Source organism: Protopterus annectens, chromosome 9.part0 (assembly GCF_019279795.1).
Source record: "Protopterus annectens isolate FY-2018-M chromosome 9.part0, PAN1.0, whole genome shotgun sequence".
Lineage (NCBI taxonomy): Eukaryota > Metazoa > Chordata > Ceratodontiformes > Protopteridae > Protopterus > Protopterus annectens.
In genome coordinates, this window is record NC_056743.1 from 1,072,661,558 (window position 1) to 1,072,689,012 (window position 27,455).

Below are 27,455 nucleotides of genomic sequence, written 5' to 3' on the forward strand. Positions count from 1 at the left end.
TCCTGAGAGTTTCTTACAATTGATATATTTGCCTGGAGGGGAAACGCCCCTTGATAGTTTGAAGCAGGGAGCACTCCTCTCTTGGTCTTTTCGAACAATTTTGTTCCGATTCCCTGATTCATGCTGGATTGTCCTGGATTCCATATTTTCCTGATTTTTGCAGAGGTTTAGGGAACCCTGATACTCTCCTTTCCAATTCCTCCTGTGCTGATGGTGGAAATTAAGCTGGTGCTTCCTCTTCTGAACTTGAGACTCCTTAAGTAGCTCCCCTGTTAACTGCTTGATAGAGTTTGTGTTCAGCTCCTGCAGTCATATTTATTCCTTGCCTCCTGCCCTGCCGACCCACTGTTAACTTAAGGGGCCTAAAGGTGTTATGATCTGCCTTCCCGACCTCTTTAAGCCCGATCCAAAGAGGCAAGGGTTTTGGATAGTTGGGAATAAAAGTGGCTTCACTTCTTCTGGTTAAATCTCAGTATAGAACTGTAAAGCTTTATGCTTTAAATCAAAATTATCTCCCTCTTTCTCAAAATCTAAATCTAAGGTGGATGTTGCATGGATTCTTATGAGTGTAAGAGTCTGTATTGGCCTTGAAGATTCAGAAACAATGCTTAAATTTTCTTGCAGTGGCCTTGAAGCATTGCAAGTCCTGGGTGAAGGCAGGTGTCTGCTCTTCGTTTTTTGCCTTGGCTGATTTTGTGTCTTGACAGCTGCAGCATGTTAACAGTAAGTGCTTGGACGTGCCTTACAGTCCTCCTAGATAACTGGCTGTGTGGAAGCAGTTTTTTTACAAGGATTTAGAAAAGTGTGGAAATATGCCTTTAAAGGGTGAGACAAATCAGTGGATGATTTCCAGTATTTTTTTAGGTTCCATAGTGGTAAACATCCTAAGATTTTGACTCCTGGCCCAGATTCTAAGTGTACCGCGGTCCCAGCAGGGTAGGGTCTTTTATCAGTCAATTGTGGAGCCCAGAAGCTCAGACTTTGGGAGGCAGGGCCCCTGCTTTCTATTTCGGGGGGTGATCTGTCAAGCCAAGCAGGTCTGGGCCAAGCTCTTCAGCCTCCTGAGTCAAGAGATTGAGCCCTTTTCACTTTCCATTGGCAGGGTTTTTCATTTTTATTGATGGGTAAGGGATGGCAGAGGTCACTCCTCAAGATTACATGGGACACCTCCTGCTTTTTGAAGTAAAGCAGCATGCCATTTGTTCCTGTTCCACAAAGAAAGAAGATCACAAGCAAGTTCATCAGTGCAATTACTAGATTTACTCCCATTCTGTTCTTAGCATCAAAGAAAAGGGGCCTAGGATTTATTCTCCGCGATTCAGGCAGTACCTGAGCTAAGGAAACAAAGAGGAGACCACCTGGATTTTATCCCTCCTCAAGGAAGGGAACATTATCCTCCAAAGTCTAAGATGTTGACTCTATAACAACTAACACCTGGTTGTGGCAAAAAGAAAGATCTGGAGGACAGTTATCCATGAAGCTATGGACTTCTATGTTATCAGCCTATAAGTTGTACAAGATGATTCATGTTTTAACGAATTGACTTTATATTTCTGAAGCAGTATTGTCCATTTTCTTCAATCTCAAGCTTCAGAGATTCAATTCTCTGGTAAAGCTAAGTGATCTGCTATTTGTGGCTGGCTATTGAAGAAGGAAGTCTCTACTTGACGATTCTGCTCTTAAAGATGGCTCAAGAAAAGGAAGAGCTTCTATGCTCACAGGAACTTCTGGCTCCAGCAATAAAAGATGCTCCTTCAAATTGGCTGAACGAATAAAGGCCCAGTCCAGTACCTCCTCAGACATGTGCTTGTCTGGGTGTGAGATTGAATACAGCAGCCCAGATGGCTTTAACCTTCCGACACTCAAAGAGTCTGTCACTTCATACTCCATCATCTATCTCATCTTCCCGCCTGCCTGACTGCACAAAGTCTCACGCTTTACAGTCCATCATTCTCTGGGACTGGACTTCCATGTGCCATCTCATGGACACTGTGATGCAAATAAGGCCTTCAAAATGTATGGCATGAGCTAATTGCTAGGATTTGGATGTCGTCAAAACAACATACTCTTTGCCTTCAAAAAGATCTCTTGGCTGTTGCTGGGCCTCACTCAAAGGTCAAAGGGACTCTGAATGGAAAAATTCCAGACAGGATTTTTAACGATAGCGACCTCAGCATCTGCTTGGGGGCGGAGTCTTAAAGAGGAAAGTGGATACGGAGATTTGAACGAAGGATGCCTCAAGCATCTGGACATCAACCAAATCAAGTGATGTTAGGCAGCCCAGTGCATTGCAGGTTTCATGCTTTTTCCAGGGCAGTTCTGTTTTCTAAGTGACAATTACAACTGTCATGTGGCACATCAACATGACACTAAACACATTCTATCCTGCTTGGCAAACAAGCTGCCGGTACACATGATGATATGCATGGCAATTAACTCTTTTTTCTGCATGGACAGCTTCTAAGCAAGAAACTCTTAGCAGATGTGTTTAAGGTTTCAGCCATGGATCCCACGAAAAGTGGAAAACTGATCTTCATGATGTTTCAGGAAATTGACATGGTCATCTTATTGCGCAAAGATCTGTCTTCGCATCTCCAAGAAAATGGGTCTCATGCCAAAGCATTGCAACCATCTGTTTTCATCACACAGCTACTTTTTGCACAAGTATTTTCAAAAGGAAAAACCTTCACAGCTGATGAAAGGCCTTGCCCTCTCTTTTTTTGATGGCTAAAGCTTTAACAAGACAGGCCTTTCTCTTGATCCAAGCCGCTCCAGAGGTAAAGCAGACAGGGGTACCAACCTTCTGATTCCTCCAGACTGGAGAACGCAACACTGGTACCCTACCACATGTCCGATTCCCTCTCTTTATCCACAGCCTTCTTTCCTCTGCGTCCTGAAACCTCATCTGTCTCTCTTCACTCAACAGCAGCTAAATGTCCTTCATCTAACAGCCTGGCATATTCTCTCAAAAAGCAACAGGTCTCAACTTCCTGAATAGGATTCCTAGAACACTAGTAAAAGAATTATGGAATGGAAAAGAGAAGAGATTTTTATTTGAAATGGAAGAAATTTTTTTGAGATTTCTGAGCCTAATTTGTGTCTTCCTCTTCAATTGATGATTTTGAGTTATTGGCTCCAGTATTCCTACTTCTATTGGACAGATTTTGCTCTTTGTTTCCTCACAATGACTGTGAGCCACCATTGTTTTCGCTATGATTGTTGAGCTCATTAGGAGCTTAGAGGATCAAGAATATTTTCTTGAGGGCACTCTATACTGAACCTTTGGGATCTACTCCTGCTGACTTAAAAATACTCTTTTCATGGTTTGAAACTTCACTCTACAACCTTTGAACCTCTTGACTACTGCTGAATTGAAATACTTGTCATGGAAGACTGCTTTTCTGTTATTATTACTTCTGCAAGAGGGGTTCTATGGCAGTAGGCCCCTTTGGCTTTCCACTCTTTTAGGTTTTCCACGTGACTAAGGTTTCATTCGACTAAATCTTCCTTTATGCCTAAGGTGGTTTCTAGTGTGGCTTTTAAACCAAATTTATGCAGACTCTACTTTTATGCAGACCCAAAAATTTGGGGGAAAATTTTGGACACACTTTAGATGGCATAAGCGGGATAAGCATTATTAAAGCAGGACTAAGGATTCTAGTGTTTGTTAGCTGTTTTGTTCTTTTGCTTTGGAGCAAGGGTTCTCAGCTGTCAAATTTTCTAATTGGACTATTTGTTATGGCTTTTGCATTATTTGCATTTCTCATTCCCTATCTCAGCTTTCCACTTGCTACTGCCACTAGGGCCACGCTAGGCCCAACAGCATTCTAAGGATATTTTGAAGCTTGGACTTCCTGGCATAGCATACTTAAGCATTGGGTGCATACTTCACCTTCTCTAACTAAGTCTAGGCCTCTTTATCTAGCTGTTTTTTTGGCTATTTGTGCTTTGCTTTAGGCTATGTTTTTGCAAGCCTCCTTTTTGCCCTCTTTTATATCCTCCTTACCTTCTACTATTGTCAGATTCAATAAGATGGAGATTACAGAATATAGTATAGTACATAGTACCTGTTTAGAATGTAGATTGTAGATGTTCTGCAGTCCAATCCAATTTCTACCTCCCCCCTCCCTTTGTCCTGGAGGTAAGTAGGGTAGGTTGTGTTATATGCTTATATTTTGTATATTTTGTATATATTATGTTTATATTTTATATGTTTTTGGTGCAGGTTTTTGGGACTTGTCTTTTGAGGGGCAAGAAAAGAAAAGGAGAAGAAATGACGTGCGATATGCGCAGTAGACATCCTGACGTACTGGCGTCGGTCTACGCGCGCCATGACCCACGCCCTCCTGTATGTATTCACACTGGGCCATGACGACTATACCCAATAGTCAGGACTGCAGCAATGGAATCCTCGAACATCTACATTTATGGTAGGTACAAAACTGTACTTTTCAACCTCTGCCACTTCCAATGTTTAATACATCTAGTTATCTGATAGCACCTATACCTATTTCCCTGATATTGCCTCTCAAGCTTGTCTTTTTACCTTGCTCCTCCTGCACACTGATGTATACTTCTTCCACTGACATGCTACTTCGAACCTCACTTTTTAAAAGCATGCACTCACAAATGACTCTGTTATCTTTTCTTCCTCTTTCTTTGTTTTGAACTGTTACTGTACTCGATTAGATATTATTCATGACCTACAAACATTTTTATCTATTGATGTTTACTGTTATGTGTTTTATATGCAGTAGATTTGTTAAATTGCTTAAAATAATTGTAATTTTACTTAACTGCATTTTGAACTAACCATGGGAAAAATCCATTGCCATATTCTTACTAGCTGCAGGTGCCCCACTTTGAACCAGGAAACACATACATCATACTGTAAAGTTACTAGAATGACTAACCATCAGCCCAATACCATACTCATGAGTGATTTTAACTACCCCCCCCCCCCAGTGTGATGTCCTTATTAGTAAGAACAGATCACAAAGTGGTTTCCCTTGAAATAACGTGCAACTAGTCCCTCACCTAACCCCAAAAACATTAAGAACTTCCTTAACGTAAATTACTCACTATTAAGGGATGGCATGACTAGTTTCCAAGCTCTGTCAAGTCCAGAAAACACAGAAACCTATGAAGAGGCCTACACAAAAGCCCTGTATGACCATATAAACAACTGCACAGAAATCTTAGTATCAGACTGAAATAAACCCAGGTCAAACTGCTAGAATAAGCCACCCCAGGTGGGCCCCTGGTATTAATAGGTTGTTTAATAAAAGAAAGAAAATACTGTTGAAAAGTAAGATGGAATGTGCATAACAGAGCACAAAATCCCTCATTAATCTAAGTAAGCAATTCAGGGAACTAGTCAAGTCTCTGAAAGCAGACTTTCTGGTAAAAGTAGCCTCCAAAGCCAAGTATAACCATAAGGCATTTTTTCAGTTATGTCCACAATCTTAAGGGCAACACCCAACAATGTGCAGAATTAGTAGTAAATTGCATCACCTATACTCAGCCAGAAGATATAGCAAATCTTCTGGCCGACAAATTCAGCTCAAATTTCACCTCTCCATCACCCCCAGTTCTCCCCCAAGAAACAGCCTCCACCACTCTACTGCCAGTTATCACCAAACAACAGGTTGCCACTGCACTTTCTAAAGCTAAAAACATAGCTTAAGTGTGGCATGACAATGTAGCAGGTTTCCTTTCAAACAGCTTAAATCAAGACTTATCAGGCTCAGTAGGATCTCTAACCACAGCCTCCAGATCGACTTTGTACTAGTAGAGTGAACGACAGCAGCAGTCATCCCTCTGAGTAAATTGAGACCATCTACTGACCTGGGAAATTACAGACCCATACATTTGACTAGTCTTATATGTAAGGCCATGGAAAAAATAATCAAGGACCTGATAATTAATGGCATACAAAACCTCTCCAAACAGTGGACCTGACCCAGTTTGGCTTTGTCAAGGGCAAGTCATAACTATTGAGTGTCATGGATTGTTTTGAGAAATTCAATAAGGCCATGGATGATGGTAAAACAGTACATACTGCCTGCCTTGACCTGGCCAAGCCAGTTATTTTATTTAATTTATTTAACATTTGTTTATCGAGAAAGCCCGAATTGTAACCAAGCCAATTTTCAGCGGAGGCCCGGGGAGAAACGCTCCAGATGCATTTCTTTGTAATTATTTGCATTTGCAATTTGCATTTGATGCAATTCCCCACTCAGGTATTATAAATAAACTCACAAAAACTGGGCATAAATCCCTACATCACCAGATGGATAACCAGTTAGCTTACAGACCGGACACTTATGGTTAAAGTGGGTGAATCCAGGTCCAGCAAGAAGTCACTCACTACTGGTGTACCACTTCTCTGTTAGGAATATACTTCTCTGAAGTCACGGCTAATGTGGAAGGCCTCTGGATGACAAAGTTTGTTGATGACTGCAAGCTGGAGGCAATAATTTAATCCCCCAGTGATGTAAATATTCTTCTTGGAGGGTCTACAGACAAATGATTAGTGCCAGAACCGTGGCTTAAAACCTAATGCGAAAAAATGCATTATCATACCCTTTGAGAAGTCAAATACTTCTGCAAATTACACCAATAGCACATCCCTAAGAGTAGACTCAAGAGGTGAGAGATCTAGATACACAGATAGTAGCCTGAACTTTGACTGCCATGTGTCCACATTTGTGAGGAAGGCCTTTTATGTGTGTGGCACAACTTATAAGTAAAGGTATGGCATCCAAATCCAAGGGAATTATAGTCATGCTTTACTCAGCCCTCATTATACCAATAATTGAGAACAGTGCTCCATTTGGCATGTACTTGACTAGGCACTTACAGCAGCTAGAGCGACCTCAGAGGTTCCTCACAAAAAAAATACAGGGTGTAAACAACATGAATTATTCAGATAAACTAACAGCCCTATCCCTTTACTCTGCCTCCTGCCTACTATTAAGGTGTGATGCCTGACCTACAAGGCACTCACAAGTCCAGCTCTGATGGAGCTGATACATATCCACAAGTCAAACAGTAGGAGGGTCACCTGATATAGAGGACTAAACTTAGTCAGTGACTCAAACAAAACATGCTGGAGAAACAGGTGTGTGTGTCAGAGACTGGAACTTCTTTGTAGCAGGCTTCCTATTCATATTAACCAGAGCCCTTCCCTGGCCCTCTTCAAATGCAGTTTGGATCAAGGGATGAAGAATCACAATATCACACCTGGGGTAATGCCCATGTCCCTAATGGGCAAGGGCAGTCGATATGACACTCAGTGCACAGGTACAAATCCATGCCATCCTCTTGCCCCAGGGGTCATATATTGGGTAAAATCGGGTTATATTGGCTAGGCTTGTAAGGGCCCTTAGGCTGTTAGCCTAGTAATCTCCTGTGAACCTGTGAACTTTTTGTACATGTACTACATTTAGAGCTTTTCTCCAGCCTGCATTGAAAAGGTGCAACATATGCCCATATGAATACTACTGCTACTAATAATAATACTAATATTAATGATAATCCCAGCTTTGTGGTGAGATCTTTTGGCTTGGTATGCATTAGTGCACAGCTTTCTGGTTGGTTCTCGTGTGCTTTCTGGCCCCTTCTTCTTGTATGGTTTTACTGTTTGGGATTTGACCCAGCCATAGGAAACATCAAGGAGCATCCTCAGTGTTAGCTATAGCAGAGATGTTTATAGGTGTATACAAGGCTAATGACCACTAGGACCTTTGTAAGCCTAACTGTGCAACCCAAATGTGACCCACAACTGTTATGTTTTAGACACATATAGTTGGTGATTTTTTTGTTATGACATGATTTATTGGTTACCTGTGCCCGTCAGAGACATAGACGCCATACAAGCAGGTGAACTTTCAATTTCCCATCCAGTAGTCCAAGATGAGCTTAAATAGGGTTAAGCAGGAATTTTGTTTCACCTGATTTGGGAGCCTATTCCAGAGAATGGGAGTTCTCTTGAGATACACATCTGTTTCTTCAACTTATCCTGTTTATGGATCTTGTAGCTTTGGTGCTGTTTGTTCTGCAGATGTGCAGTAGGTTCTTCAGAGTGGGGTCCAAGTATTCGTTGTAAGCCAGGCATAGATCACCTCTCAGTAGTCTGTAGGAGACAGAGTATAGAGGTAGAGTTTTGAGGTAATCCACATAGGACATTGTGTTTATGCCCTGTATTCTTTTTATAAGGAATGGGCGGCCACGGTGGTGCAGCGGTTAGCGTTGTCGCCTCACAGTAAGAGGCTCTCCGGTTCGATCCTCGGCTGGGGTGCCTTCTGTGCAGAGTCTGCATGTCCTCCCTGTGGTGGCGTGGGTTTCCTCCCACATCCCAAAGACATGCTGTAGGTGGATTGGACACTCTAAATTGGCCCTAGGCATGAGTGCGTGCATGTGTGTGCCTTCTGTGGAAGGTTGGGTGCCGGGCTGGCAACTCCACACCGTAAAACTCTACTTCCAATCATGAGTGGACAGGTGATCCGCTGTGGCGACCCCTAACTGGGAAAAGCTGAAAGAAGAAGTATTCTTTTTATAAGGAACCTTTGTGGATGTTCCAGTTGCTGCATGTGTCTGGTTAGGTACATACCGAAGGGAGCATTATACTCTATGATAGGTCTGATGAGGGCAGAATACAGTGGTGTGATGACTTTCCAGGACCTAGATGCCATGCCCTTACTTGTAAGTTGAGTAACAGAAGAATTATCTTACTACCTTGGACACATGTTGGTCAAAGTCTTAGTTGCTATCTGTACGAGTTCACAGATCCCTGACTAATGAGTTAACTCTTAGGGGTGTTTTATCAGTAACATTGTTTCCTGGGTTGGCTGACTTACAAAATGTACTGTAATGCATTTCTTGGCATTCATTTTTAAGCCGTGGCTTTGGCACCAGTCATTTGTCTGTGTTGCACCTTCCTGTAGGGTGTTTGCATATTAAGGGGATTCTGTGAGTGTGACCACTTTGTAATCTGCAAACTTGGTCAGTCAGAGGCCTTTGATATTGGTTTTGACTTCCAAGAAGTAGATGCTAAAGAGGAGTGGGCCCATCATGGAGTCCTGAAGGACTCCAATGGTGAACAGCTTCTTTGTGGAGGTAGTCTCACCAACCATAACCTCCTAGGTCCTATCTGTGAGCAAGCTGGCTATTCAGTGTATTATACAGGGGTTTATGCCTAATTCTGTAAGTTTGTTAATGCTTGAGTGGGGTAATGTATCAGATGCCACAGCCAGATCAAGTTAGGCAATATGCACTGTTTTACCTCATCCATTGTCTTGGTGACTTTTTCAAAGAGTCCATCCAAACTGGGATGGATCCAGTGTCAGGAGGTCTCCGATGTCTTTGTTGATCATTTCTATGGCTTTGCAAATAAAACTATTCAGACTAATGGGTCGGTAATTTCTGTGATCTGTTGATGGACAAGCTGTTAAGAATGGATAGGACCACTGCTGTCCTCCATTCTTGTGACACAAAGCCTGTTTTGAGACCATAGTTAAATAATGACTCCAGTGAACCTGATAAATCATAATTTAAATTATTCAAGAGGCATCCCAGTATATTATCAGGACCCACAGAGGCTGTGTTCTTGGCCTTAGAAATCGCAGCCAGGATGTACAGTCTATAGTTGGAGGAGTTATGTTTGAGTATTTCTTGGGGGGTGGGGTGAGGTAAAGTTGGAACTGAATTTGTCAGCCAACAGATTGCTATATTGCCTGGCTCAGTGAATGTGGCACCATTAACCACCAGTTCAGCACACTGCTGTGTGCTGCCTTTGAGGTTTCTGACATAACTTAAGAAGGCCTTATGGTTGTCTTTTGCCTGGGAGGCTATCTTAACCTGAAAATTGACTTTTTTGGACTTAATAAGCTCCCTTTATTGCCTGTCTAGTTTGAAAAGAGTTTTTATATTTATGAGAGTTACACTTCTTGATTTTAGCCATGACTTTTATCTTTTGTTGTACTTCTTGTTTAATTTGGGATGCCACCAAGGCAAGTTTTGGGCTTATTTCTGGTAAATACAGCAGCCTCTGTACTGCCGTTGACATGGTTGTATAGGTTTTCTGTGAACAATTCTGCATAGGCGCTGTGTTCTCTTGTTGGTTGCTAAGGAGGTGCGCTCTCCTTCGGCCTTCGACGTGGTGGAGAGGGTTCTCTCCCAAGGATTGAGACCCCAGCCCATCGTCTTGGACTCCGCCCAGGCTTCCTTGGATTTGGTCACGACTCCCATCAGCTTGTCCCAGGGACAGCCCATGCTAGAGGACCCGCAGGTGGATCCCATCATGGAACCCCTAGTGACTTATGAGCCCTCTTCAGAGAGTCCCACTGAAGTGAGTCCCCGTAAACACTCATGTAAGAGGAGGCACATGAACTCCCCCAAGTCCCTCTCAGAAGATACTGACTTGGATGAAGGTGAGGGTTCCCCCAGGTCGCCTCCCGAGGATGTCTCCTTTGGAGACATCATGGAGATCCTCCACCAGAGGGGAGATTGGTCAGCCCCAAAACCCTCTACGGATGCGTCAGTATTCCTGGAGGCCTTTGGCACGGGCCCATCTACATCCTGGGTGTCCCCTCCTGCAGATCCCTTAGTGGATCTCATTACCACATGGGCATGGAAGGAGCCTGACATCGTAGAGCCAATATCGAATGCCCGGACAGGATCCTCTCTCCTCTCATAGACAGACAGGCCTGGTACAAGGGATCCCCGGCAGATGCTATGGTGGCTGCAGCTGCCACCAAGAGAGAACTGGCACAGCAAATTTCTTTGGTCCACCCTCTGAACAAGAAGTCTAGGATGGTGGATCGATTTGGGAAGCGAGTCTTTTCTTCAGTGACGTTTTATATTCGAGTGCTGAATTATTTGGCACACATCATACTTCAGCGAGACCTAATCACGGAGTTTGCTGTGTCGCCTCCAGAGTCTTTGTCGCCAGAGGACAAGTGGCTGTTCTCAGCAAAAATGTCGACTCTAAAGTCTGTTTCGAACATGTCCATGCATCTTCTTTCCCATGCCATGTAAGGAGCGGCTAGGGCGGCTGGGACCGGCATAGCTATGAGGCGGCACGCTTGGCTCAGACAATGTCAATTCATGGACCCCTTCAAGGCGTCATTCACAAATGCTCCCTTTGATGGTTCTTCCCTGTTCGGGAAGACAGTATGTGACACCCTGGTCCAGAGCGAGAAGGATGGGAAGACTCTGTCATCGGAGTCCGCTTCTCTAGCCCTCAAAGATCCTTTTCTAGGAATCAGAGAGGGCAAAAGAAGATGTGGTTCCGAAAATCTGTTTTCCCAGGGCTCTCAGGACAATTCGTCCCCTAGAGGCAGAGGGGGACAAGACAGACGCCATCCCAGAGGCAGAGGGGGCCAAGGAACTTTGGGTCTAGAGAGACCTTCTCGGACAGACCCACGCAGCAACCCTGAGGAGTTGCCCGACTGTCCCACTCTGGAGACAGTCGGGGGAAGATTGTCATTGCACCTAACGGCATAGGAGTCCACTATGATGGACCGTTGGGTGCTCCAAATAATATCCAGAGGCTACTTCATCCCGTTCGTTGCCCCAACCGTCCAACCAAAGCACCTCCTGGATGTTCCACCCGCTCAAAGGAAGCGGCAGTGCAAGAAATTTCAAAGCTGCTTCGCAATCAGGCCATCGAACCGGTTCCCCCAGATCAGTCCGGATTAGGCATTTATTCCAGGTTCTTTTTAGTGCCAAAAAAGATGGGGGACCTCAGGCCCATGTAGGACCTGTCAACCCTGAACCTGACCATAGCCAAGCAGTAATTCCGGATGGTCACATTACAGTCCATTCTACTTTACCTCCGAGAATGTGACAGGATATGCTCGATAGACCTCCAGGACGTTTACTACCATATCAAAATTTGCAGAAGCTGCAGGAGATTCCTTTGCTTCCGGCTGGGAGCCAAACATTTCCAGTTCAGAGCCCTACCCTTTGGTCTCACCACAGCCCCAATGGTGTTTACCAAGGTTATGGCAGTGGTAGCATCTCACCTGAGGCTTCAGGGAATTCAGGTGTTTCCTTACCTGGACGATTGGCTCCTCGCTGCTGCCACCAAGCATCTACTTTGCATGGCCAGAGACTCCTTCCTGCATAATGCAGTCAACGTAGGGATTACCATCAACATCTCCAAATCCTGCTTGAACCTGACACAGACCTTGGAATTTATAGGGACATGGCTGGACACTCTACTATTGCAAGTCTTTCTCACACTGGACAGGGTCCAGAACCTACTGGCTCATATGTCAGTGATCCTTGGCCCCAGGATGCCAGTGGCGAATGATGTTCTCAGAGCCCTAGATTCCATGGCCACAGCAGTCTCAATCCTTCCCTGTGTGCGCCTTCACATGCGGGGTGCTTCAGTGGACACTGGCAGTTCAGTGGTCTTGGCTAGACCTCCCCATGGACTATCCAATAAGAATCAGCAGATGCTGCAAAATGTCTATTTTCTGGTGGCTCCAATTACCGGAAATCTTGGCAGGTCGACCCTTCGTAACACTCGCAGCCCAAGCCACAGTGACCACAGACGCCTCCCAGCTCTGGTGGGGGGGGGGCACTATTTGGGGAGGACGGTCCAAGGCACGTGGTCCCAGACCGAGACCAGATTGCATATCATTGTTCTGGAGATGAGGGCAGTGCTTTTAGCATTGCAAGCCTTTCATGCTGTTCTTCCCCCAGGGACGATTGCAGTTCAGTCAGACATGTCTGTTGTCTGGTACATCAACAAACAAGGAGGAACCAGATCTTACCCTCTCTGTCACGAGGCTATGAGAGTGTGGAAGTGGGTGATCTCCACCAGTCTGTTTCTGATTGCAACGCACATCCCAGGATGCTCCAACATTTTAGCGGACAGACTTGAGTCGGACTGTTCTAATGCCATATGAGTGGGCTCTGAAAATCGATAGCGGAGGAGATCTTCCTTGCGAGGGGTCAGCCTTGCTGCAATCTCATTGCATCTCCTTCCAACGTGAAGTGCAGCAAGTTCTTCTCTCTGATCCCCTCACCAGGAGATTACCCCAGAGATGCTCTTGTCCATGCTTGGCCTCCCAGGTTACTGTATTCTTACCCCCCATTACCTCTCATTACGAAGTTTCTTCAGAAAGCTTGCTGACTGAGGTGCAAAGTGATCCTCATTGCCCCATTCTGGCCTCATCAGGTGTGGTTCCCCTTCTTCTAGTCTCATGTTTTAACTCCTCTTTGGATTTTGGATCCTTGCCAGGATCTCATCTGTCATCCCTTGGGCATCTGTCCGCCCGATCTGGACAGCCTCAAGCTGACGGCTTGGTTGCCCCAGTTCCCCTGATTGCTAGGACTCCCGGTCTGCCATCTTGAGTAAAGACTATTCTGGTGGCATCCCACAAAGCTTCCACTAGGAAGGTTTATCGCAGCAAATGGAAATGCTTCTCTATTTGGGCTTCTCAGAGGAACCTAGATCCCTTTATAGCCTCGGTTGCTGCAGTGTTGGAGTTTTTGTCCAATATTTTCCAATAAGGGGCTAATTCCTCCACGGTAAAAGTACAACTGGCGGCTATCTCTAATTTTCATGTCTGAGAAAATATGAATGCCCTGGCCTCTTTGAGACTGTGTAAAGCTTTCCTGAAAGGCACTTTTCTATTACGCCCCCTGGTTAAGGATTCAGTCCCTCCTTGGGACCTTACCCTAATTCTGCAGGCGTTAGTTGCTCCCCCCTTCGAACCAGCAGCGTCAGTAGATTTGAAATTCTTATCCTGGAAGACAGCTTTCCTAGTGGCCATTACTTCGGCCAGAAGGGATTCTGAGATCCAAGCTTTGTCTGCCATGCCCCCTTACTTGATTTTTCATAAAGACAGGGTTTCGCTCCGCACTAACCCTTCTTTCTTACCGAAAGTTGCCTCTGAAACAAATAGTAATCAGATGATTAATCTGCCTGTTTTCTTTCCAAATTTTCAGAACAAGGGTGAATATAAACTGCATTTGCTAGATGTTCATAGACAGCTTTGTTTCTATTTACATAGGACTAAACCCTTTCGTAAGTCTGACCAGTTATTCGTGTCCTTTTCTAGACCCCTTTTGGGCAAAGCCATATCCAAGGTCTCCTTAGCTAGATGGATTACACAATGTATACCGCAAGTCTATAAGAACAAAGGTCTGTCCCCGCCTGGTCCTATTAAAGCTCATTCTACCAGATCTATGGCAACTTCTGCTGCTTTTTGGTCTAGGGTTTCACTGGATGATAGCTGTGCAGCAGTGACCTGAGCAAGGTCACATACATTTATTTCTCATTATAAGTTGGATTTGATCTCTAGAGGGAGAACATCCTTTGGCTCTACGGTGCTCAGGAATATCCTTCCATGCGGGCCTCCCAGGAGGTTTGGTAGCTGGGGACTCTGTCCCACAGATTGCAGATAAATAAAGTTAACTACTTCAGATAAAGAGGTTATGTACTCACCATAATGTTCCATGTGAGTAGTTATACTTCATTTTCTGCAACCATCCCACCCTCCTTCCCCTGAACCTGTTCTAGGTTAGTGCTGTTATTGAGTTGCTGATAGTTTGGATAGTGGCAAACTCGATCTGAGGGAAGGTAGGGGATGTGAGGGATTATGGGAGAGGAGCTTGGAGCAGATGCTTGGAAAACGTTGCTGGCTCGGATCCGATATGGATCCGAATACCCACAGGTTGCAGAAAATTAAGTACTCAGATGGAACGTTATGGTATCGTATTTGTGAGCATTAGGTCCAGTATGTTGGAGCCTCCAGTGGGTGTATATACTAACTGGTCAAGGGTTTTTATATTTATGAAGTCCAGTTAAGTATCTCTCGTAGGTCTATGTATGTGGTGTGAGTTTCTTGGGACTTGCAGGGTTACTATAGCTAGCTTGGATATGTTACAGGATTTTATCTTTGGCGATCTGCATGTGGAAAAATCCCAAGCTCACCATCCTGTTAAAACTAGAGTTATGCTTGCTGTTGATGTATAAGGAGACACCTCCACCTTTAGCCCCTGTTGATGTATAAGGAGACACCTCCACCTTTAGCCCCTGTTGATGTATAAGGAGACACCTCCACCTTTAGCCCCTGTTGATGTATAAGGAGACACCTCCACCTTTACCCCCTGTTTGTGCAGCTGTTGGTCTAAAAGTGTGGAAGGCACTGGAATCGAGCACTGCCAGGATACTGTTTGTGACTTTGAACCATGTCTCGGTGACTGCACAGCCTGCAGAGATGTCGATATTCTTGAGGATGAGGAGGGCTTGGAGGGAGTGTAGTTTTTTTTTTATTTAGGCTCTTTGCATTGAACAGTGATAGCTTGAGGCTTATTTGAGTTGATTTTGCTATGTCGGTAGTTTTATCAGTTTAGCATTGCCTAAAAATGGCTCTGTGGGCATGGATAAAGTTTAAGCCAGTATTCAAACGCTAGTGAGGTGCAGTCCATCCCTGGCAAAGTATCATGGTCTATTAACCGCATTCCCCCTTGCTGACAAGTATTGGATCCCAATAGAAAGACAGCAGAAACTCAGCCAATTGTTAAAAATCAAGTAATCTTTTGTTTGTACTACAGCATCATCCTCGATGAAGGTAATATGCTAGGTTCATACTAGTCTCAGACATGCAGTCCGAGAGCTCCATAATGTCCGTCTTTATATAGTCCAGCGAGGTATGTCTCAGGTCATTTAAACCTACACATGTTACAATGGAATCATACTAGTACCTGCGGTATAATGTCTTGACTACATCTGTAATTTGACATATCCTTTCTCCAGATAGGCAACTAACTGTTATCTTGTTCAGCCTGGTTAAAGGGATGTCAGTATGTCTTAAAATGGAGTCCGGTATGACTAGAGTCCTGAGAAAAGTGTTTACTTGTCTTAGGGGCTTTGCATCAGGACTTCTTTGAGTGTGGCTGTATGTGTGGTGTTAGGTGGTGTTTTTGTTGAGTGCTTTTGGGTTTAATGAGTATATGGTTTGCCAGTGAACATCTAGGAGGTCTTTGTTATTTAGAAAAATTGCATTTAAGTGCCTCAGCCTAGTTGATCTAGGCTTGTGTTGTGTGTGGTGGGTGTTGTGTGCATGGTTTGAAAACCTAATTTGTCCTTTTATGAGAGAGTTTATTGTCTAGTGAGATCATGTATGTACACCTCTTGCATACTGTATCTGTTACTTTAAGGACTGAGTGGCTGTCAGTAAGCATGAGACACTTGCTACATTATCTCATGATAACCATATCCACCAAGTTGGCGAGTTGCAGAGAAGTTAGGAAACTGCATATCCATATTGTTCAGTCCTTTACTTGGTGAGCTACTAGGGTATAGTGTACTGGGGCTTACAGAAGGCTGTTAAGGGTGCTTTACTGGGGTAGACTAAGCAATAAAACACTAAATTCTACTAAATTTAATGGCATTGCCGCTCGACATATGAGCCAGCTGTTCTAAGCTTGATGGCATGCAAACTTTTTGCTCTGTACTTATTGCTTTACAGGGTATCGTTTTATGCACATTGCTACGGGAAAATTTACTTTCTAGGTATTTGTTTCTGTACAGGGCACTGCTAATCACCACTGTGTGGTGAGCAGCTCTGCGCAAATGCACCTAATTCATAAGAGCACTGAAAAACAGAAAACTGACCACTGAGCCCTTTGGCCATTAAAATTATTATACCTTGAGCAGTTTTCCCAACTCAGATAGACCAGGCAGACACCTCCTGCCACGAGATGAATAATCCCCGTCCTCCTAATGTAAAAACATATTAAACAGAATCCAGCAAGTACAGTGCTGCTACAAACAACCTACGCAACTAGCTAGAAATCCCTTACAAAAGTCAATTTAAAGGCAGTCTAATAGCAGCCGCAGTGATAGAAAAAGCAATTTCTTAGTAAAACTATCTATGAGATGCACAAATAATGTAAGGAAACGTCAGTGATTACTTAAAAGGCAGTTCCAAAAGTAAACTAGCAGCAGCTAGACCAAGGAAAAACAAATGCACTTTATAGTCATAAAATGCAATAAGTAATTTGACAATGCATTAGCAGTCTTCATAAATAATATAATGTGCCTCTTTTTCTCCTCTCGCTAGGAGCAAAATAGAAGCACCATTCCCGAAATGATTCCTGAAATGCAGCTCCCAAGCTCTTCAGTGACTGGGTAGTCTAGTCTCAGATATTACAGATTTCAAACATAAGCTGGAAAGAAGGGAATGACACTGAATATTGCAATGTGCACTAACTGAGTGGGGTGATGTGAAACAGGCTAACACAGGTTTTAAGAGTCTAAGGGGAAGGCCTTCCCAATTTTCTCTTTCAGTCCCTAGTAGAATGAGTAGATGACTTAAGATGGAGAAGGACTCAATTTACAGTAGAAGCAGACATTTCAGAATCCACCAATTTAAAAATCATAACAGGAAATGGGTGGGTGGGAAAACTTAAGGCGTACAGATTTCTCAAAACAGTAAATCAAAGCAGTAAGTGAAATGCAAAAGCAGAACTGACTTCCTTTAGAGTTTCACTTATTTTAAACACCTTTGAGTGAATTAACTTTATTTTTCCCCTATAAATTACCAGAGGCCATGTCATTTGTGAAAGCTGAAATTTGAATTACTTTTGCTGAATAGCTGCAAGGTTATTCGTATATTGAGATTTTCTTCTTTTTTGGTTGCTCTTCTCTTACCCTTTTCAATGTTTTTTTTTAGCTGGTATCCAGCAGTGTGTTTACTAACTAGTACTTGAATTTTATCCAGATGTAACTTAACTGACTTTCTGGAAGAGCTTTAACCAACCTGATGATCAGTGTGCAGCCAGTGTGGCAATCCAAGACTGTTCAGTTGATGCAGAAAAAAAATAGCACATGCTTCTTTCATGTTAACACAAGCACTTTTTACTGATGATTTCATTATACAAAGAACAAGCTCTATAGTGGGGCATTTGACTAGTCTAGAATTGATATCCATCAGCAATTATCTGCATCCATTCGGAATACTGCTGTAGTTATAGTCTCTTAGATCTTAGACCAAATGCCTAGTATTACTGAGGGTGCAGATTTAAGTAGTCTACCATTGGGGATCTAAATCTGTAATGTGGCGTCATATGACAGGAAGGGGATGGATGAGGCTCTCAATAAAAGTCTGTTATAGACTGTTCTTTCTAAGCCCCCTTCCAAGCCTAAGATTATCTCAGTTATAAATAAGTAGAGGTAGGGTAAGTAGCATTGGAATCCTATGAAGAAAATACCCTAAAGCAAGCAGCCAAAAAGCCATGTGAGTAGAGGATCAAGTGACTGCAGCATTAGGTATCTTAAAGCAAGCAGCCATAAAAGCTACTACTATAAAAAACTGGGCTTCATCTGCCACTTTCCCACCAAGACAGTGACTTTTGTTTTAAACAAGGCTGTCATTGTTTATATGGCTATTTAGTTGTTTTCTTTTCCTCTATCAAAGTAAGATTTTTTTCTACTGAAGCATGCGCTTAAAACAACATACAATCTCTTAACGTTCCATTTTTTAAATAAAGCTTCATTTGGAGAATGTTAATAACATTTCTGCTCTTTAACACAGAATATTTTGCACGTGCAAAGGTAAGTCATTTTCTATTCAAGACCCAAAAAGTTCCTCACACCATAGAATTCTGAAACCCCAAAAGCATTCAGTCTGAAATGACGATGTTCAGACAGTGGACAACTTCAAAAATGGTTCAATTGAAGCCATTGATTTCAGAAAGAAGGTGAAGTTAGTTGAATCAAGGGCTTTAGGATGTAATAGAAACCCTGGGAAGGAACCATTGCTTTGGATTGAGATCTTCCAGATAACACAGAGTTAAGCCAATGATTTACCAACACAAGGTCATACAAGGTTGATGTGGTAAGCAAATAAACATTTGCTAACATCCAGCATAACTACTTTGGACATAAAGCAGGTATTGTATAACTTTAAATTTAATTCCTTGTAATGTTCATCTAGAATTTTCCAAATAGTGAAACTATTTCAGCAATCAAAGCAAGACACTCTGGACATAGCCTGAACCAGTTCATAGCTCAGAATTCAAGTCTCTGGAAGGACATCTAAATGCAGGTAGTAGACACAGCTACTGGTAGTTTAGAAGAAGCAATTTCTTTTTTGTGCAGGTGGCTTAGTTAACTGCTGTAGCAGGGGAATTAAATTTGTCTCTGACAAAAGGAATCCACAAGAAATTTTTTAGACAGTTCTTTCTCAACCCTACTGAGACATCAATGTGTGTATGTGTGTAAGGTGGATACAAACTCATTTCCTTTATTTTATTATATTTTTAACAAATGCTCGGAGTTCCATTAAATGTTTGTTTTTCAGTGAAAAAGAGGAATATATCTTGCAGTGTTTAAGCAGTTAATAATTCTAATAACACGCAGAAAAGCTGGGAAAAGAAACAGAAAAAAAGAAATTCATAAAGTATGCCCCAAAAGTATTGTATTAAGATATGTTATTCATAAACTCTGATAACAGCTAACTAGAACTTATTTATGCTTTCATTGTTTTAAGGAAAATAGAGTACATTAAATTCTTTCTGGTATATTTCAAACCTTTTCAGAATGTCACCATATTTATCTTAAGTGACATAATTTAAACTAAGCTTATAAGGGATATTGTTACCTCTCAATCTCATTTTAATAATGTTAAGTTCTTTGCCATACACATATGATAACAGATTAAGATGGAAGCTCTCTCTAATTCTAATGTATTGTTATAGTTTTCCTTGCAGTTGCCAGTAAATACCATAAAATATTTTGAAATGAGTTTATAAAGTAGGGAACTTCAACATTAAATAATGTGCAATCCCTAACAGAACCAAGATGCTATCCTCCAAAAAAAGGAAGCCAATCTGATGGTCTCTTGCCATAAACAAACTCTACAACAGAAGAAAGAAACTGTTGCAAAAAAGAGTAAAATCCCATGATTGGAGGAACTCCCTCTACAGCCTCAGTAAAAAAGCTGAGATCCCTCATAAAATCCTCCGAAGCTCGTTACGAAAACAAAATCGCCACTGATTCTAAAGACAACCACAAAGCATTCTATAGCTATGTCAAGAATCTCAATGGCAACACTCAGATCTGCTCTGAGTTACAGCACAATGGCACTAAATATACAGAACCAACTGATATTGCCAACATCCAGGCAGGTAGGTTAGTGCTAACTTTACCCCTCACCCGCACCCCCTAAAGGGCCCATCTCTATACTGGAAGAATGCAAAGTTCCTGTAATCACGGCTGCACAGGTAAAAACCACACTCTCCAAAGCCAAGAACACAGCATCCATGGGACCTGACAACATCCCAGGCTGTGTTCCACATGAAATACAGAACGAACTGGCATCCCACCTAAGTACCATGTTCAATCATAGCCTCACCTCAGGCTTTGTGCCCACTGAATGGCGCACAGCGATGGTTATCCCACTCCACAAAGGGGAAGCCACCATGGACCCCGGGAACTAGCGTCCCATTAGCCTGACAAGCCTGGTCTGCAAGGCGATAGAACGTATCATCATGGAACTTTTAAACAATGACATTGGTAATCTCCAAACTCTGGGCCCCACCCAGCTCGGGTTTGTAAAAGGCAGATCATGTCTCCTAAACCTGATAGACTTCTTTGAAGCGGTCACCAAAGCTGTAGATGAGGGTAAGACAGTTCACACAGCCTGTCTAGATCTCGCCAAGGCTTTCAACACCATCCCCCACTCTAGAATTATAGATAAATTCACTAAACTAGGTATAAATCCCTATGTCACAAGATGGGTTGCCAACTGTGGCTCATTGACAGAACCCACACTGTGAAAGTAGCAGACTCCAAATCCGACTTCTGACCAGTGACAAGTGGACTACCACAGGGTTCAGTCCTGGGTCCTCTTCTGTTTGGTATCTACTTCTCAGAAGTACAGGCTAGCACAGAAGGTCTTTGGCTAATGAAGTTCACAGATGACTGCAAACTAGGAGCCATAATCAAAACTCCTAACAATGTGGACATCCTACAAAAGGGCCTCACTGAGACAGATGCCTGGTGTCAAAGCCCTGGCCTCAAGCTCAATGCCAAAAAGTGCATTGTCATCCCTTTTGGTAAAAACTGTGTACCCATGAACTACCACATAGGCGGTAGTCTACTTAACACTGAAAAGTGTGATAAGAGACCTTGGGACACAGGTGGACAGTAGTCTCTCCTTTGATAATCACATCGCCACAGTAGTCAGGAAATCCTTCTACGTGGCACACCTCATCACAAAAGGTTTCTCATCCAGGAAAAAAGAGGTCATTGTTCCTCTCTACTCGTCATTCATTAGATCCATTATAGAGTACAATGCCCCTTTTGGTATGTACCTCATAAGACATCTACAACAACTAGAAAGGCCACAGAAATACCTCACAAAGAGGATTACTGGCCTCAAACAGATGCCCTATGGAGACTGTCTCAAAAAACTCCAGCTTTACTTTGTCGCATATCACCTACTCATAGGCGATCTCTTCCTAACATACAAAGCTATGTCAGACCCAGAGCTGTTGGACATGCTCCACTTAAATCCCAATCCCTCCGAGCTACATGCTCTAGGGACCTTCCTGTCCCAGAGACTTCCTGTACTCTGGAACAAACTACCTGTCTATAGCAAACAAAGCTCCTCATTAGCACTCTTCAAGAAAAATCTTGATGATTGGATGGAAGATAGGAAATTCACCCCGGGGATCACTTCTGTGGCTCTGCTCGACAGGGGCACAGGAAAATCATTTTCTTGCGTGGCGAAAGCCAGGGTACTTTTTGGCTAGGCTTATATAGGCCCTAGGGCCAATAGCCTAGTACCTACCTATGAACCTATGTTGTTTATTTAATTTAAATGCATCAGTCCACAATAATTGTGTAAAATTTTTGAAAATCAAGCCACTTGTTAAGGAATCAAAATGAAAGCATAGGTTTCCAGTCCACATTTAATCCTTGATTACATCTCCAACATTTCTTAAGAATTTTACTAATTTTATTTGTTGGAAGAAATGTTCTGTGCTTGAATTTCCAGATACAGGGCCTGATTCCTAAATACTTGCTCTCAGTATAAGTGACCACTTACAGTGATAGCAGGCCTTTCGGAATCTAGCCCCAAGTACACTGACAACAGGCCTTTTGGAATCTGGCCCCAGGTATAAGCCTGTTCATAGGTAGGCTTCACACTGAAGCAAGTCACTTGTACTGAGAGCAATTCTTTGAGAATTAAGGCAGACTTACACTGACAACACTCGTTTGGAATATGACCAGTAAATTTACCAAAATAAATCCGTTCCAGCAAGAGATTGCACTGTAGTAGCTTTGTCCATAATCTTTCCATCATACATTTTTAAGAGTAAGTAGTATGCTACAAACAAATATTTATTAATATTTCTTCTATGATGTAAAAAGTAAACAGGATTTATGAACATTTCATTTATGAAGTAATAAATTATATCGGTATCTTGGGATAACATTCTATTTTTTTAAATTGCAACAAAAATATATCAATAGCTGGGGACAGTGTCCCTTTTTTAATCAATGGTATGTCTAACCAATCATCTGTATTAATATTTTTAGTAACGTGTCTTCCAATTTCTAATTATTCATTTTCCATACAATCAGTAATACACAAATCCAAGATCTCTCTATTTCAATGTCTTTTAATCATTGATTACACAAAATGCATTTTAATTGATTACTTTTAGGAAATAGAGAAAATCCAGTATTTTAATTATGTATTTTCAAAGTCAAAGTAATACAAATTTTGGAGAGTTTCAACTCTATATATTCTAATAGGCTGTTATCGTAAATATAGTATCATATATTTTGGTGTCTGGAAATCCTATCAACCTTTATTACCAAGTCTAACATGATTCTTTATAGCACTTCTTGGTTTATACAGGGACCATATAATAGTATTTTCTTAATATGGCTAAGATATTTGGAAGATAAAATAGCTTGTGCTGTGCCTAACATTTTACCTTCTGAGCAAAGAACAAGTTTAACCACTTTGAAATAAATTCCTTAAATGTAATGATATTGCCATGAATTGCCTTAAAAAATATAATCTAAATTATGTATGCGTTTCTGGCACTTTATCATGTAAGGTTAAGGCTCTGAGCTGCGAAGTTTCATCCTGTAGTCTAGGGTCTATACAACATTTGCCTTTTTTTGGCTAAATGTATGACTCACTGAGCAAGTCACTTAACCAGACAGTATTACTGGATTGCTCCGAGAAGAAGTTTGAATGAATAAAGTAGAATAGATTATATGTGATAATTTCTGTAACATGTTTCGGCTCTTTACATTTCCATTTATTTTGTAAGTCTGGTATTAAACCTTGGTTCATTAGAACTGTATTAGATTTATTATTATTGTTAAACATTATCCAAGATAGTACTATCTTAAGTGGAATCTTTTAATAGTAGATTATTTAAATTCTAAAACCTTCTCTGTTTTAAATACTCTAATATTTGTTAATGGCTCAGTAGCCAATGTAGAAAATGATAGGGGGAATGGATAATCCATATTTACTACCAGTTGCAGTTCATGACAAGTGACCTTGCAGTGTGGGTTGTTTATACAGCAAGGATAAAATCCTCCTTAGTTTCCTACAGCTCCACAAAACAAACTGTTCTATATACGCGTACTGAGAATTTTAATCTCCACCAACATATAAATAAAGCATGCTGGAGAAATTGAATTATTACTCTAGCTTTCACCAGTATTTGGAACAGTCTTCCTTTACGTATAAAACAGAGTAATATCCTCATTTACTTTAAGGCTAACTTTTACTGTATAAGGTTGTTTGTAAAGAAGATCCACCCTTCATCCTTCTTTAGGTTGGCAGTTCTTCAGGCTGGCTTTGGCTGTTGAACTTCATCTAAGTCAGGCAAATGTACAGCACTTGGAAGCAGTTAATAATCGGGCTGGCATAACTTCATTGCTGTCACTGATTTTGGAAGGTACTCACTAGTAACACAGGTGCAAATTGGTGAGTGCTGCTGACAAAGTGCTTACAATAGTTAGTGTGGCATCATAAACATGTATCATTGGGAGTACATGTCCATCTCCAAGTGCAGGATTTTGAAATGCAGAATGTTCATTGCTGGATAAGTTAACCCCCAACCATAACATCTCTTAAAGATTCTCTGTATGGATCAACTAACACAGAATGCATTTCTTATTCAGTTCATGTCATAGTAGTTAACTTTGAGAACGTTGCTGTTTTCATGTATTCACTTTTGAAGCAGTGTGCATATTGCTTCTCTTATTCAAGGGGCAGTGATACCACTACATTTTCAACTGTCATTTTGTGGGCCATCTCTAGAAAGCGAATGGTGTTTTTTTTTTTTTTTTTTGAAGAATGTCTACAAGGGTAATTTTACATGACATTAATTGCACCTTAAATCTTGCATGTTTCAAGGCTTTAACTCTGGAATTATTTGTGTCTCAAGCCTAGTGTGCAAGGTTTATTTTTGTAATATTGTTGTGTGTTGCATCATTACATGAAGTAGATCGTTTGATTCACAGATATCTTTGCAGTTAGTACCGTATATGTGGGAGGTAGAATGAAACTCAATTATTTTTAATCTTCTGTGATATGGTTGATGAGTTGCTTTCGTTACATTTTAACTCTAGTGCCAGAGGATCCTTTCATCACATCTGTAACTCAAGAGTTTGTCTAGATTTTCTGCTGTTTAATTTGTTAGCATTATGTAAGCTTCCCATATGTGGCTTTTATCTAACGTGTGATGTGGAGTTTGTGTGCGTCATGTCTGAAGTGCATAGTCTTAATGTTGTTGCATTTCTTTTAGGTCCTTCAATGAGTGCATGAACAGCTTGAAGCCGGAAAAGCGCTGGGTGACGAAGCTGAGTAGTGCTGGCCTGGTGTACCTGCATTTTGGCCATAGGATCTTAGCAAATATTTTGGGTCTGAATGAGGATGATCCACAGCTCACAATCTTGTATGACAAGGTATCCAAAAATAAGATTTTCCTATTGTTTTGTTATCTGTAACATATACAACCAGTAGCCAATAAAGAGCTTCAGAAAAACTACTGTTTTGACACAAATTCATTTTTCGTGAAAGCTGTATTTTTTAAACTCGTTAATCGCTATTGCATCATACATTGCAGCTGTTACTAAGAGTCATGCACTGTTTTACCTACAGGAAGGGGATAGTCTGTACAAACCACCACCTAAATAGATGTAGTAACTCACTAATTAGCCCAATCCTGATTCTTTTGTGATCGTATTACTCAAGCACAGATCCCAGAGATGTCAACATTTTTCTACCCTGCCACCTGACATAGGAGTCCAGAACTTTGGACATGGATGGCAGGACAATTTACACCTCTGCCATGTTGGAATGTAAGACCCTCAGCTTTTCATCTTACCTGTCCTAGTTCCTGTTCATTTTCTGAGGAAGGCTGTGGAAATGATGGAGAACCTCTCAAAGTCTGGGCAGCAGATGGACCCTCTCAGCTCTATCTACAGGTTTCCCAGTGTAAGTCCAACTGTGCTTATATTTTGTTGTGGACTGTGGGCTTAGGTAGGTCTGCCAAGGATAGTGTGGCTGAAATTTTCATCTCTGAAGGAGGAGTTCAGGAGCAAGATTTTTTGATAGCTATTTCTTTGGGAATTGCCATTTGGCCAGCATGTCCAGGACCTGGATGATGAGCTCCTGAGGAGGAAACAGATGCTCACTTCTGTGAAGGGCATTTATGACTCACAAATACGCTTTTATGCATGACTAACCCCAAAAGAGGCAAAAAGCATCTTTATCATCTGAGGATGGCCATTAAGTTACACTGTCATACTCTCCCCAGTGTGGCTTAGTCTGCTAAGTGGACAGTTTTACTGTTCCCTCTGTCTCAGTCCTGATTCTAGTCTTTGACTGACCATTGGGGTAGGGGTAGGGGGTCAGTGCATGTAGTTTCTCTTGGATATGCTCTGATGTTTGCCAGTCATCCTGAGAAAAAGTCCATTCTAGCAGAACTCGTGGGACTGCTGAAAAGGGACTTTAGAGGCTGTCCCAGATTCAAACCTGTGCTGGTAGTTTTTACTCTCACATATTCCCTTTCATGAAAGGGGTAAACAATTTCCATCCCTTTCTGGACCTTTCGCTGACCTTAGTCAGTATATCTGATACGTCTAGTTTTGGGTGGTCATGCTGTAAGAGATCATGCCTTTATCAATCAGCACAGACTTCAAAACTTTTTTAATTAAACATATTTACTTATATACATACACAGAAAGGAAGAAATTCAACATTACGTATCACTGTACAATGATAGAGATTGAATCATCAAGATAATCTTGTACAATTAACACATCAAGAGTCTTGGTATTTCAATAGCAATATTTCAAGGTTATCCCAGTGACTAAAAGTATGATTTACAGTTCTTATTCTGATAACTTCTTTTTTTCAGTTTTACATAGTACTGCTGTTACATTTAAAAAAATTTTGAACACAGGAACTAAGTTCGATTTTCAATTTTTTGTAATAACGTTTCTAGCAATGGCCAGGAGAGCCCAAAACATGTTTGCTGTTTGTCTTCTACAAGTACAGGAAGTGGAGCATTCATTTAGTATTATTTATCTAGTTAAAGAACAATTATCAGACTGTAACCCCTTAAAAAAACTTACCTCTTCCCAATGTACAGTACATTTCATTTTTCACAATCCATAAACATGTGTGCCCAATCAGCTTTTACATCTTTACTACATCTCCAACATATACTGACAGTCATTTTACTAAACCTACAGATTTTGTAGGAGTAACAAACATTCTGTATATATATTTCCACATAAAAACTTTCCAGTATAAACATGAAGAAGTTTGACTAACTGATTTAATTAACAAAGTTTTATTCTTACTATCTATTAGGTCACTCAATCTACTACTATCTAAAAAGTTCCAGAATTTTGCATCAAAATTATTATTTATAATTAACTTACATAACTTGGACAAGTTTCCTTTGTAGGTCAGTCTACCTTCAATGATAGCATTCATGTATTCATATAATGAGGGAATAGTGTTCTGTTCCTCTTCATTCATGTTATCTACAAATTCATTTAATTTCATACTGATGGATAACATTAATGGGTTAGTAGATTTCTCCAACTTATATTCTTTCATTAAATATTCTGGGGACTTAGCTTTTCCTTTTTCAAAGCTATTAGACCATAATACTGATTGATTTATTTTCAGTAAATTCATTTTAACATTGTTCTGAGTTTCCTCAAATCTAGAGATGCATGCAGTGGGAAACCAGAAAATTTTCCATTTTGATATTAAGGAAGTTTTAAAAAGACATTTCTTAACAGTTTTTAAGAACTGATTGCATATATGCAGAATTTAAAGATTGAAATTAATTTTCTTCTAAGGTAATTTTTGTTAACCAGATGAAATGATTGTTATATATTTCTAATTTATCATATTTAGTAAGCTTAT

The 27,455-nt window shown here is 41.4% G+C and overlaps 1 protein-coding gene across 1 annotated transcript in view; it reads left to right on the forward strand.

Moving 5' to 3' along the window:
• Positions 1 to 27,455, forward strand: part of MYG1 (MYG1 exonuclease) — a 1,051,322-nt gene that overhangs the window by 496,458 nt on the left and 527,409 nt on the right. Inside the window, exon 3 of the mRNA XM_044083894.1 lies at positions 24,814 to 24,973. Within this exon, the coding sequence (XP_043939829.1) occupies positions 24,814 to 24,973 (160 nt within the window). The remainder of the gene's footprint in view (positions 1 to 24,813; positions 24,974 to 27,455) is intronic.